Consider the following 14,785-nt stretch of genomic DNA (forward strand, 5'->3'; position numbering starts at 1 on the left):
AGCTCAGTTTTCTATTTTATCAAGATCATTTTGAATTTTATTCCTGCCTTTTGAGTGTTAGGTTTCCTCACACTTTTGTAACCTTCACAAATCTGATAAAGATTCTGTCCACTTCTTCATCCATGTCATTGATGAACGTGTCAAAGAGCCTCAGTCCCAGGGCAGAGCCCTGCAGGATCCCATTTGAAACCTCCCAAAATTTGACAATGAGCTATTGATAAGCGCTCTTTTTCTAACCAAGATACAGTGCAGAATTTTGTCAAGATAAAACTGTGTCCACAACATTCCCATACTCTCTTAGTTAGTAATCTAATCAGAAAAAGAGATTATTATTATTATTATTATTATTATTATTATTATTATTATACCCCACCCATCTGACTGGGTTGCCCCAGCCACTCTGGGCGGCTTGCAACAAATATAAAAACATAATCACTTCCATTCGTAAACATCATAAATGTTTTCAGGGTGCAATGTTATAAATGTTATTATTCTAGACAGTATAGTTGTAAAGTTGCAAAAGTCTGACTTTTTTAAGCCATATCCACAATTTATTTTAAAATACTCAGCTTCACCCGGTTTCTTCTGGTTTATCCGGATTCCAGCCAAATGGCCTTTGTTCACATTTTCCAGCGCTATCCATTGAAATGACATTGCAAATTAGACAGATGTTTCCCATAGTGCACTGGGCTCAGCAGGCTGCTTCTACTCACGGAGAGGTTCTTTGTAGAGAGCAAGCAGCAGAGTGCTGTGGGTTTAAATAGAAAGCTGTGGGGCCCATTTGTGAATACAAATCTTTCATAGAGAAAGGCTTACTGAATATAGCCATTCTTCTCCACCCCCCACCCCCACCCCGTTGCTCTCTGGATGGAAGACTGACGTACATTTTATAATGGAGACTCAGTCGCAATAAATAGGGTGTGAACTGTAAGAACAATCACAACAAAATTCACTGTTTGAACAAATTCTAGAGTACATTCCCTATATACACCTGACACTTCTGGGTAGGAAAAAATGGACTGAAATGGGTCAAGTGGAGAAAATGTACATTTTTGTTTTTACACATTGGTTTTGTTCAAAGTAGCAGCAGGGAGCAGCCTCTGTCATCAATGGGGCGACACGATCCACCGTTTTATTCCTATTGCGCTCAAGGAACAAGACCTACGGTGTATGTATAGGATGTCAACTTTAAGCATATATTTAACAATCTCTTTGATTTTTATGTATAATCCAGAGAGCAAGACTTTACATATGTACATCATTTTATTTGTATGCCACCTTCCCATAGTTAAAGCCATGCTCAAGGCAGCTTTCAACATGGGGGGAAAATGTAATTACAAACAAAGGTAGTCACAGACAACAAATCAGACACCAAAAAACACCAAGCTAAATTTCCACATATACATAAGATACAAAAAAATATTATCAGTAGCAGCAAAAACCCTGCCCCCTTCTCTTTAAAGATAGACTCCCAGCAACTCTTAAGAATTTCATTGTGGTTGGATGTCTCAGGAAGCTGCCCAAGTAGCATCTGTTTTTACATTTGCCAACTGGAAAAACAAAATGAGATTTGGGCGCCTTCCCCTAATACTGGCAGCCCCTTTTTGCTGCTGCTTGACTAAATATTAATGCCATTTCCATATATTCTCAAATTAAAATAAACAAAAAATAATTCTGAATGTGATATTCAGACTGTGATACTAGACACAGAGGCTCTACTGAACAGTGATCCACTCCCTTGTTTTCCAGTTGTGTAACATACTAGAATCTGGAGCAGTTCAAACCCAGGACTCAAGCCCCATCTGGACTATACGTTTAAAGTTGTATCCTACCACTTTAAACAGCCATGGCTTCCTCAAAAGAATCCTGGGAACTGTAGTTTGTTAAGGGTGCTGAGAGTTTTCGGGAGACCCCTATTCCCTTCACAGAGTTAGAACTTTCAGAGTAGTTTAACAATCCATCCCTTGTCCTAGGAGACTTTGCTTTAAGTGTATAGTGCCTCAGTCTCCCCTCTCTCTTCCCCAACCAGGGAAACAATCTTGCTCTTAGACAGCTATGAAAGAGTCTAGGAGGCCTCGCTTTTCACTAAAGTCATTTTAATGAAACCATGACCTGCCCTGAGCACTGTCCTTGTCTGTTTTTTTTTCTGGGGCCCTTGTAATCTTACACAAAATGGGACTTACTGAGAAAACATGCAAAGAATTACACCCTCTGGTTACTGTATATTCTGGCGTATAAGACTACTTTTTAATCCAGGAAAATCTTCTCCAAAGTCGGGGGTCGTCTTATACGCCGGGTGGAGAATCTGTGGTCGAGTATATCTCAAACTCTGTATTTTAACGGGAAAAGTTGGGGGTCGTCTTATATGCCCAGTCGTCTTATACGCCGGAAAATACGGTATTTAAAATGGCTCTGCTTCAAATCTGAACAAGACAGTAGCACCAGGGGCGTAGCAAGGTAAATTGGTACCCGGGGGCAAAAAAAAAAATTGTCAACTCCCCCCCCCCCGAGGCATAGGAAGGTCAGGTGGTACCCGGTGCAGAAAATTTCTTGTCAACCCCCCCAATTGATTCCCCCCCCTCCTAAAATGGTTTTACATTATTTCATATTTTCTTACAAAGGAATAATAACAAGTAATAATAAGAATAAACTTTTATTTATATCCCACCCTCCCCGGCCGAAGTCGGGCTCAGGGTGGCTAACATCAGATACATAACATTGGTATAAAATCAAACAATAATTAAATTACCTCCTAAAAATATCTCAAAATCAAATTAAAGTCTAATTAGATGGCTTTCCACAGGGTTAGGGTTGGGAACAGTAAGTGCTCCACTGAACTGAAATTTCAGCCTTCACAACATAGGAAAACAGCCAAGTAAACAGCTATTTCATATATAGCTATATAATCCCCAGTATAGTAAGATAAGACCTTTGGAACAGGCATTTTTTTAAAAAGGTTTTTTTTTATGAACCGCCCTAGTAGGGCAGTGATTGTTCCTTGATAATTTGTCACCCCCTCCATTATGGAACATGGGGCGGACCGCCCCCTACACCCCCCTTGCTACGCCCCTGAGTAGCACAGCCAGAATTTCATCCATTCCCTACGTAGCCGAGAGCCAACTAAATAGGAGAAACATTCTATGAGAAAAGTAACCCAGACATGAAACCTGTATCCTCCAGGAATAGCTTTCAGTGTCACAATTGTGCAGCTACCCTATAATTTTCATTTTTACTCACATTAAGGTCTCCATAGACTTCTTGAATTGTGTAAGTGGACTACAATGCTATCAGAAAGCCTGTAAAATCCACAGTCAAAACACTGGTGAAAGCCAAGCAATTTTCATGTAATGCCTAATAATACTATTCAAGCTGCAGTTCTGATGGTCTCTCATCCCACTGAGATTAATGCGACTTGAGCTCTGATCACTGTTCGAGGTGTCAGTCTCCAGGATCAGATGTCCTTCATATTCTTTACCTATATTCAGTTATTGTAGCAGCCTGTTGGGGAAAAGATCTTAACTGAAATGTTTGGTTACGTAAGGTTCCTGGGTGGTTGCTCATGAGTAACCAGGCAAAACTCCAGCCGTTCCTTTAGTAGTTTTATTGTGCATACTATGTACAGTGCAGAGCTTAAAAGAACATGCCTGTATCAACCGTCTGCAGAATCCGGGAGTGGCCCCTTCTGGTTCTGACCCCAACATAAGAGTTTCGGCATACGAAATCCCTGCCTCCCCTTTCTTCTTTTGACCCCTCTGCGCATTTGGGGCGACGGAAATGGCGTGTCTCTCTCCTCGCCTGCTGAGCGAGGGGAGTGCGGGGTCTTTCCAGCATCCCCAGAGCCTCGGCTCTCCAGCTCCTGGGCAGCCTGCCCCTCCCCACTGGAGACCTCGCTGCTCCCTCTGCTGGACGAAGAGGTGCTACTGGTCAGGTGGGACTGAGGCTCTCTGTAGCATCCCGAGAGCCCTTCCACCACCCTGTGCTGAGCATGGGACAGTCCCCTGACAGGTTATGGCAGTCCATATAACTCAAAGAATGTTCTTTAGGGATTTTTAAGAGGCACATAGTTAGAGCTAGTTACATCTCTCTTAAATACACATCTCCATCTTTTTCAAGCATTTCCAGGTACAGGGGAAAGCAAACAATTCCTGGACAGGATGAGCTCCCACTGGGCTTAGTTAGCAACTTGCTCACACTCATGTGTTCTCCATAGATGAAACAAAGCAAAAGTAAGATCAGTGGGATCACATGCAAAAACATGTGGAATCTCACACAAGCTGCACTTACTTTGATACGGGGTCAACAGTACCAAACTAAGCATGGATTCATAGTTTTCAGTTTCAAAAACTTGCACTCGAATAGCAATCTACATGCAGATGCATGACAGGGTCATCTGCTACTTTGCCCAGGCAAGTTCTCTTAATTTGTCAGAACTTAGAATAGTGCTGTTCGCTATAAATAAAAGCCTTCCCCCAAAGCGGGTTGTCGATGGTCACCTCCAAATGTCCCGAGCAAATGTGCTGGAATTTCTCGGCTGCCCATTGTGCCTGACCTCACGCAGCTATGCGTGTGTGCACATTGTTACTTACACAGTGGTGGCACTGACATCCCCAGCCCCGCTTGCAGCAAACTCGTGTCAAAGTTACTCATGTTTAAACTTGTCGCTTGCATAATTGCTGCAGCTCATGCCCACAGGACAAGGAAAAAGATCAAGGTGAAAGTGTTTGTTCCTGTCTCTCTCTGTAGGAGCTTTGGGATTTACCTATGAAATGGCAACTTTCTCTTCTGAATGGCAAAGGAATAGTGTGCCTGTCAAATATCACGTAATGAGCTCCAAGGGCTATATTATTTATCCATTGCCAAATAATTTATGGCAAACTATCATGCCGTCCATGGAAAAGCATTGTGTAAGATCAAATTCTCTATACTCATAATGGAATTCTGTTCATACAGTCCTGAAGTTTAGAAAATTGTGTGTGCATGGCCATCGGGTGCGAGACCCAGAAAAGTTTTGCATTGCAGATTAGTAGGGCCAAGATTAGAACTTTAGACTTCCTATTGTTACGCCAACCCCCAATCTCTTTTGAGCAGTGCACAAGCTTCCAGACGATTCCAGGCACTCACCCTGGGTTGTGTTTCCATTGAGAATCAAGACACGGCAGAGACTGCAGTGACTTTGAGATATAATACGGCTTATTCAAATACAACCTGAGTGTATGTGGAGGGAGTTGCAAATCTTACAGCATTGTCATCTCAAGAGTGTCTCTCCCTGCTTCTCTCATGGCTTCTTCCAGATGGAGTCCAGAGCCATGCTCCCAAGTTTCTGGGCTGTCGCCTTCCCAGCCAGCACCCAAGATGGTTCTGACTTCCTTTCTTCTTCCTAGAAAACCCTGCCAAAACCCAAAGCTCCTTCCTGTCACCTCACACCCCTCCCGGCCACCTTGGTAACTTCTGTTTTACCAAGACCTGGGGGATTCCTCTTGAGGTGACCTCTGCTTATTGTTTCATAATGCTACATTCAGCCAGCCGAGTACGGCTAGTGAGCATAGGCTACACCCAGGAGAACTGCTGCAGCCTGTATTTTCCTTCCAATGTCCCAAATATTATCTCAACACTACCATTTCTTGATTTCTACTCTTCACTAATAAACTCTAGCACTCCAAATCTGTAACACTAGAATAGGAAAATGCATTGTAGATCCTGCAAAAAATGCCTACTTTCTAAAAAAGCTGAATCAGAACTCTAAAGCACGGATCATATGGCATTTGCTAAGCAGTAAGGCTGCAGCCCTATACACCAGGGGCAGTCATCCTTTTTATACCTACTGCCTACTAATGCATCTTTCTTGATGGTGAAATTTCCTTACCACCCACCAGTGGTCGATGGAAGGAGTATTCAGCTTGTGCCGTAGAACCCCCTACCACCCACCTAGAATCCTGAAACGCCCACTAGTGGGTGGTAGGGACCAGGTTCACAACCCCTGCTGAGAGTAAGTCCCATTGAACAGAATGTGGTTTACCTCTGAATAGATATATGTATGTTTACACTGCACATCTCATTGAAATCCGTCTTATTAATAGACACAAATAGAGTTGCTATTCTGTGGTGGGGCAGGGTGCCCTCCTGTTACTGGCCTACAACTCCCATCATCCCTGATTATTGATCAAGTTGGCTGGAGCTGATGGGAGTTGTAGTGCAGTGTCTAGAGCAGGCATAGGCAAACTCAGCCCTCCAGGTGTTTTGGGACTACAACTCCCATCATCCCTGACTACTGGTCCTGTTAGCTAGGGATGATGGGAGTTGTAGTCCCAAAACATTTGGAGGGCCGGGTTTGCCTATGCCTGATCTAGAGAGCAGCTTGTTGGCTATACTGTGCTATAGCATTTTCACAAGTGATCCCGGGAACAGTGTTTTGTCTAGAATATGCCACATGTTATACATTCAATAATATAAAACAAACAAAAAATTAAAAGCTAAGGTGCATCTACATTTGAATTTCTGTTTTAAAAATGTAAAAGAACCCCTTTTAAAACACTATTTGTTTATACAGCTGCATATATTTAAATTGGATCTTAAAGGGGAAGAATCCAGTCATAGTGAAACTCATTTAACACCACTGATTTCATCGGTGACCAGATAGTAAAAAAGTCATTTACACTGAATGCATTCCAAGTGGTTCTTATTTAAAGTTGATTTGAGCATTGGAGGCAAAATCTGTCTTCAGTCTGAGTGAAACCATAATGACATTTCATTCAAGTTTTGCCCCCATAAAATTGATTGATGTTATATTTATGTTTTTGCTACTAGTTTCCATCTTGGTGCTAGAGAAAGTGATTTAAAATGCAATTACTTTTAGAATTCACTGACTTTAATCTAAATTTAATGTGTCCTTCCCTGACAAATTGTGGGAAACTCTAGGTCAAGTGCATCCTGGGGGGTGGCATGCTTGAATGGAAAAATGAAATCCAAAATATAATTTGAACTTCTATATAGAACATATGGTGGTTCCTTTTTTTGTGAAACAAGACAGCATGGTGACACAATAAACTCTTTAGCTGATGAAGAAATAAACAATTTATCTGCCTCGGTAGTTCAGTTGTGAGAGCATGAGACTTTTAATCTCAGGGTTGTGGGTTCAGGCCCATGTTTGGTAAAAAAAATACCTGCACTGCAGGAGGTTGGACTAGATGACCTTTGTGGTCCCTTCCAACTCTACAATTCTAAGATTATATGATTCTAACTGTTAAGTACAGTCAGTTTAAGAGTGAAGATCCATTTAGTACTGAGGTGGCTAATCATTTTGGGGACTTTGCGTTGTGTTTGTAAGTTAGTATAGGTCAGGTTTTGTGGGGGAAAACCTAATAAATACAATTATTGTTAATATTGATAACTACACACACAAACACACACACACTTAAAAGTGGGAAACACTGGGGAAAGGCATTGTGGACACAAAAATATGTGTTGGCATCCTGACATCATAGTGGGATACCAAAGGATCAGAAAATAATAAAGGGGTATTTTCAGACCACAAAAAAGTATTGAAAGTCAGATGTGGCCTGCAGACCATGGGTTAGCCCCCCCCCCCCCCCCGCCTTACTCTGGGAATATTGAGACGCTTGGTCCATGCATACACAGCTTAGGCAAAGAAAGTGGCTGAAAATGTCCAATCTAAAGCAATTGTACAGTATGCATGTATAGATAATGGACATGGGACCCTTGTCCTTAATTCAACTGTCCCGTAGATTTCAGCGTAACTTAGACAAAGGAAAACACCTTCAGGATTTCTGGCCAGAAATAAGGTTGCTTAGTGAGAGGCAAAGAACAACATTTTGCACATGGCCGTTTACACTATGTATCCGATGCTTGAAGCGGGAATTGCAGAGGGACGCACTGGTCCCATCACTTCTCTTTCTCTCCATATAATATTTAATAATGTAGGGTAGTTTATTGATTTCAATGGATCTACAGTGGTACCTCGGGTTACATACGCTTCAGGTAACCAGAAATAACGCTTCAGGTTAAGAACTTTGCTTCAGGATAAGAACAGAAATTGTGCTCTGGCGGTGCAGCGGCAGCGGGAGGCCCCATTAGCTAAAGTGGTGCTTCAGGTTAAGAACGGATCTCCAGAACGAATTAAGTACGTAACCAGAGGTACCACTGTAATATGATACGAAACCACTGCACTCCTAGTTTCTCTGTCATTTCCTTGGTTGTTGTGTTTATTACAACATGTTGTTTCACTAGACTTTTAAAAGGAGAGAGGGAGAGCTAAGGATGGGGTTTCTGTTTTTGGTGGGAGGAGTTCATCCTCTGTAACAGACTGTTTTGTACTGATGAGAGTTTTTGCCCATTCAGCTCTCTCTCTCTTGGGATGAAGCAGGGAACAAGGAATCAAAAACAGGTAGCTTATGACAGATGCTCTAACAAAGCCATACAAAGCTATTAGGCAGCCATCTGGCTCTCAGCATGATCCCCAATCCGATTAACTCTGTTCGGCCAAGAGCCCCCAGAACATTAGTAATTTCACAAATTGAGTATAAAATGATTGCTCCTTGTTTTGGAACTTCTCATCAGACAACAGGCAGGCTTGCAAACAGAAGGGTGTTTTTGAAACATATACAGTGGTACCTCGGGTTACATACGCTTCAGGTTACAAACTCCGCTAACCTAGAAATAACGCTTCAGGTTAAGAACTTTGCTTCAGGATAAGAACAGAAATCGTGCTCTGGGTGCGCAGCGGCAGTGGGAGGCCCCATTAGCTAAAGTGGTGCTTCAGGTTAAGAACAGTTTCAGGTTAAGAACAGACCTCCGGAACGAATTAAGTACTTAACCAGAGGTACCACTGTATTGTAATGATGAGGCGAACACACTGGTACATCTATAAATACCCCAAAACATTCAATCCATGGCACATGAAGATCTGTGGGGACGTTTTATGTTATATGTTAGTTTGTCATTCCTGAATTCAATGTCAGGAGAGAACTGTCCATCAAGCCCTGCATTTAATAATGCTCAGGTGCTTTGATCAGCATAGTTTTGGTGCAATGCATAGGCATAGATCTCTGACAATATCATAGTGATGCTTCTATAATTGTTCTGATGCAATAATTGTTATCATTTTTTAAAATAAAAAATGCATTAACTTTTAATTGAGAAATCTGTGGCACTGAAACATGAGATTGTGGTCTTCTAAATGCTGTTAGTCCTGCTGAAGAAAAGGCATTAACATTGCTAGGAAATGCGAATTAGGTTTTGCCCAAATGATGCAGGTAGAAAAAATTAGTAAAGAAAGTATCCATGCTGGCTTTTAAGAAAAAGTGAGAAATAATGCTGGTTTTTGGTTACCAAATCAATTATTTTCAAAGTTTATTTTTCAGATAAAAAAACTAAGGCAGATAAGTATCAAAAACAATAGTTATAAAATATAAAATAATCCACAATGCAAACAAATCAAAAACAAAAATATTAGCATAAAAACCCATTATTATTTTTACAAATAAACTTTTTATTTATTTTCCACATGCTGTGTTCCTGGTTTTTATGCTAACAACCATCAGAATTAAAACAGCAAAATTCCAGAAAGAGGAAATATTGTAGGAAGGCCTTTTAAAACAAGCATATAAAACAATACAATGAGGAGGCCTTGAATTGATTCCAAGTCATATACATAACTTAGGCAGTCTGGGCCTTTTTTTTATTAAAAAAAAAAAAATCTGCTTTTAATTTTGTTTGTGTGTGAGAGAAGTTCTGTCTTGTTGCATTGTTATTGTTTGTTTTTTGTTTTTCTTATGCATTGTTTTTTTACCTATTCTTTGGAAACCACCCAGATAACTTTGTGTTATGGGGCAGCAAATGAATTACATATATAAATAAATGCAGTTATTGTACCACAAGATAACCCATCTTGGTTTTCTTTCAGATTTTCAGAGTGTGGGATATCCAGACACTTTCACTGATGCAGGTCTTCCACGATTCCCAAGCAGGGCCTAGAGAGACACAAATCTTTACTATGGTATTTGACAATAACCATGGCACACTTATTACAGGTGTGTTTGTCTAATCATTAGGAGCGAAATACCTCTGGCGTGCTGATACATAATCGTGAAAAGTAAATGTGTTGTGTTTAGACACATTTAGCTGTGTTGTTTAGACCAAGAGTAGCTACAGAAATGTGAGGAAAACAAACTGGTGGCTTTAAATAATTAAAGCAATCCCATCCTATTATGCTGGTAATTCAAAGCCACAAACATCTAAGTCCTCAAGAAGCACTTATTTGGCATTCATTAAAATCTTGAACATAATTTTTATGTGAAGTAAAGTCTGAAAATAGATTTAGCATAGTTCATAGCCACAGAGGCAGGAATCCCTGTAAGATATGTAAGGGAGATATACCTCTTCCTCCTCCTCACCACCACAGTGTTTTAATAAAATTAATTAATACTATTAATTAATTAGTACCCCACCTATCTGACTGGGTTGCTCCAGCCACTCTGGGCGGCTTCCAACATACCATATTTTTCCGTGTCTAAGACAGTGTTTTTTATTATCAAAAAATGTTTAAAATTGTGGGTCATCTTATACACGGATATTGCAGAGGGAGGACGGGCAATTGGTATTAGCCACGAGGATGAAATTGTAAGCGTTGATGGAGCAGGTGATTGGTGGCTGCGGCAAGGCCTGCTGGCGATTGGCTGCTGCTGTGGCAATTGAGCTGACGACTGGCGGCTTTGGCGAGGCGTGCTATTGTCAGTGGCGGTCAGGCGGGTGAGCAATTGTCAGCAATCCCCCCCCAAAAAAGCTCAACAACTGGGCAATCTCCCCCTATTTCCTAAATAGGGGTATAAAAACATGATAAACCCTTAAACCTTATAAAGCTTCCATATGCAGGGCTGCCTTCAGATAAGAATACTTGATGGGTCATTGAAGCCAGTGACAGTTCCCCATAGCAACTTTCCCCCTCGTTTTCCCCATCTTGAAAAAACATACATGTATTTGTCTTTCACTTTTGGTGAAGAAGTGCACTCACTATTAATCTTTCCATAAGTGCTTGGTTCTGCTGTAATATGTGGTGGCCTTTGAATGTGCAAGAGACTCAATCTTTATATGTTATATCCTCTCTGCTTTTTCAGAAAGGGCAGGCTCCCATTTTCATTCCCCATGCCACTCAACCTCTCTCTTCCTCTCATACACACACTGCATGATGAAGAGTTCATGGTTGTCCTTGCAGAGTCAAGCAACATTCATGATGGGTCTCACAGGCATAGCGGTGGCATGCTCTTGACCTCCCAGCACCAGCACCTCTGCAGCTTATCAGCGAGGTCTGGTGGTTGGTGCTGTGTGGATACACCAGCAAGGCCAACCCAATCTTTATGTGTGGTTAGGGCGCACAGGAGTAACAAAGTGGGTCCTGGCCGCACACTTCACTGGCATGCTGCCCTTGGAGGGCTGGCTGACCCTAAGCGGAACCCTTGGGCTGAATAGGTTTACCCACCCCTGTAGGACATGTTTGCCAGAGTGGCTGACAATAGCATGCAACTGGATGCAATAACCCTTATTATATGATTCACAGGATCAGCTGTGATTGATATTTATCCTCTCACGCGAGTTATACAAGACACGAAACAGGTTCCCCAGACGCACGAGAGGAGCATCAATGTGCTGATTTACAACAAAGTCTTTCGCCAAATTCTAACTATCTGTTCTGAATCAATCGTAAAGGTGAGTATGAATCCTGCAAGCTTTTCAAATGCAAAGCAAAATATTTTGCACAAAGGAGTTAAGAGCAAGTAGGCTATCTTCCTACAGATTGGTAAGCCAGGTATGGGGGACCAGGTGTTGCTGGACTTTAGCTTCCATCATCCTTGACCATTGGCCATCCTGACTGAGGCTGATGGGAACTGAATCGAGAGGGCCGCAGGTTCCTGATCCCTGCATTAAACCCAAGAGAAAATGTTAAGAATAGGAATTATTAGCTGTTTTCTTTCTACTTTCTCTTATTACCTTAGCTTAATGTTTACTATAAATATTTGAAGAAAGTGACAATTATGTAAATATATATCTATGTAGGTTGAATTCCATATAATTCACTTTATCTTTAGGTCTGGGAACTGGAAACAGGCCAACAAATATACCAGATTGAGGATGCCCATGGACCTAATGTTGAGTTGACATGTGCAGCAATTGATAAAAATGGATTCCACCTTGCCACTGGAGCATGCGATGGTAAAACCGTGTTATAATTGCAGATTGTAATAACACCACGTTGTTGTTCAGTCGTTCAGTCGTGTCCGACTCTTCGTGACCCCATGGACCAGAGCACACCAGGCACGCCTATCCTTCACTGGCTCTCGCAGTTTGGCCAAACTCATGTTAGTAGCTTCGAGAACACTGTCCAACCATCTCATCCTCTGTCATCCCCTTCTCCTTGTGCCCTCCATCTTTCCCAACATCAGGGTCTTTTCTAGGGAGTCTTCTCTTCTCATGAGGTGGCCAAAGTACTGGAGCCTCAACTTCAGGATCTGTCCTTCTAGTGAGCACTCAGGGCTGATTTCTTTAAGAATGGATAAGTCTGATCTTCTTGCAGTCCATGGGACTCTCAAGAGTCTCCTCCAGCACCATAATTCAAAAGCATCAATTCTTCGGCGATCAGCCTTCTTTATGGTCCAACTCTCACTTCCGTACATTACTACAGTACTGGGAAAACCATAGCTTTAACTATACGGACCTTTGTCGGCAAGGTGATGTGTTTGCTTTTCAAGATGCTGTCTAGGTTTGTCATTGCTTTTCTCCCAAGAAGCAGACGTCTTCTAATTTCGTGACTGCTGTCACCATCTGCAGTGATCATGGAACCCAAGAAAGTGAAATGTCTCACTGCCTCCATTTCTTCCCCTTCTATTTGCCAGGAGGTGATGGGACCAGTGGCCATGATCTTAGTTTTTTTGATGTTGAGCTTCAGACCATATTTTGCGCTCTCCTCCTTCACACTCATTTAAAGGTTCTTTAATTCCTCCTCACTTTCTCCCATCAAGGTTGTATCATCAGCATATCTGAGGTTGTTGATATTATTTCCGGCAATCTTAATTCCGGTTTGGGATTCATCCAGTCCAGCCTTTCGCATGATGAATTCTGCATATAAGTTAAATAAGCAGGGAGACAATATACAGCCTTGTTGTACTCCTTTCCCAATTTTGAACCAATCAGTTATTCCATATCCAGTTCTAACTGTAGCTTCTTGTCCCACATAGAGATTTCTCAGGAGACAGATGAGGTGATCAGGCACTCCCATTTCTTTAAGAACTTGCCATAGTTTGCTGTGGTCGACACAGTCAAATGCTTTTGCGTAGTCAATGAAGCAGAAGTAAATGTTTTTCTGGAACTCTCTAGCTTTCTTCATAATCCAGCGCATGTTTGCAATTTGGTCTCTGGTTCCTCTGCCCCTTCGAAATCCAGCTTGCACTTCTGGGAGTTCTTGGTCCACATACTGCTTAAGCCTGCCTTGTAGAATTTTAAGCATAACGTTGCTAGCGTGTGAAATGAGTGCAATTGTGCGGTAGTTGGAGCATTCTTTGGCACTGCCCTTCTTTGGGATTGGGATGTAGACTGATCTTCTCCAGTCCTCTGGCCACTGCTGAGTTTTCCAAACTTGCTGGCATATTGAGTGTAGAACCTTAACAGCATCATCTTTTAAAATTTTAAATAGTTCAGCTGGAATATCATCACTTCCACTGGCCTTGTTATTAGCAAGGCTTTCTAAGGCCCATTTGATTTCACTCTCCAGGATGTCTGGCTCAAAGTCAGCAACCACACTACCTGGGGTGTATGAAACCTCCATATCTTTCTGGTATAATTCCTCTGTGTATTCTTGCCACCTCTTCTTGATGTCTTCTGCTTCTGTTAGGTCCTTTCCACTTTTGTCCTTAATTGTGGTAATCTTTGTACAAAATGTTCCTTTCATATCTCCAATTTTCTTGAACAGATCTCTGGTTTTTCCCATTCTGTTATTTTCCTCTATTTCTTTGCATTGCTCGTTTAGAAAGGCCCTCTTGTCTCTCCTTGCTGTTCTTTGGAAATCTGCATTCAATTTCCTGTATCTTCCACTATCTCCCTCGCATTTTGCTTGCCTTCTCTCCCCTGCTATTTCTAAGGCCTCATTGGACAGCCACTTTGCTTTCTTGCATTTCCTTTTCATTGGGATGGTTTTCGTTGCTGCCTCCTGTATAATGTTTCGAGCCTCCATCCACAGTTCTTCTGGCACTCTATCCACCAAATCTAAATCCTTAAACCTGTTCTTCACTTCAACTGTGTATTCATAAGGAATTTGATTTAGATTGTATCTTACTGGCCCCGTGGTTTTTCCTACTTTCTTCAGTTTAAGCTGGAATTTTGCTATAAGAAGCTGATGAACTGAGCCACAGTCAGCTCCAGGTCTTGTTTTTGCTGAGTGTATAGAGCTTCTCCATATTTGGCTGCAGAGAATATAATCAATCTGATTTCGATGTTGCCCATCTGGTGATGTCCATGTGTAGAGTCATCTCTTGTGTTGTTGGAAAAGAGTGTTTGTGATGACCAGCTTGTTCTCTTGACAGAACTCTATTAGCCTTTGCCCTACTTCATTTTGAACTCCAAGGCCAAACTTGCCAGTTGTTCCTTTTATCTCTTGACTCCCTACTTTAGCATTCCAATCCCCTATAATGAGAAGAACATCCTTCTTTGGTGTCATTTCTATAAGGTGTTGTAAGTCTTCATAGAATTGGTCAATTTCAGTTTCTTCAGCACTGGTAGTTGG

The 14,785-nt window shown here is 41.6% G+C and overlaps 1 protein-coding gene across 1 annotated transcript in view; it reads left to right on the forward strand.

Moving 5' to 3' along the window:
• Positions 1-14,785, forward strand: part of WDR64 (WD repeat domain 64) — a 67,763-nt gene that overhangs the window by 31,055 nt on the left and 21,923 nt on the right. The window contains exons 11-13 of the mRNA XM_033145436.1: positions 9,920-10,046; positions 11,570-11,718; positions 12,099-12,222. Of these exons, the coding sequence (XP_033001327.1) occupies positions 9,920-10,046; positions 11,570-11,718; positions 12,099-12,222 (400 nt within the window). The remainder of the gene's footprint in view (positions 1-9,919; positions 10,047-11,569; positions 11,719-12,098; positions 12,223-14,785) is intronic.

This window comes from Lacerta agilis, chromosome 3 (assembly GCF_009819535.1).
Source record: "Lacerta agilis isolate rLacAgi1 chromosome 3, rLacAgi1.pri, whole genome shotgun sequence".
Lineage (NCBI taxonomy): Eukaryota > Metazoa > Chordata > Lepidosauria > Squamata > Lacertidae > Lacerta > Lacerta agilis.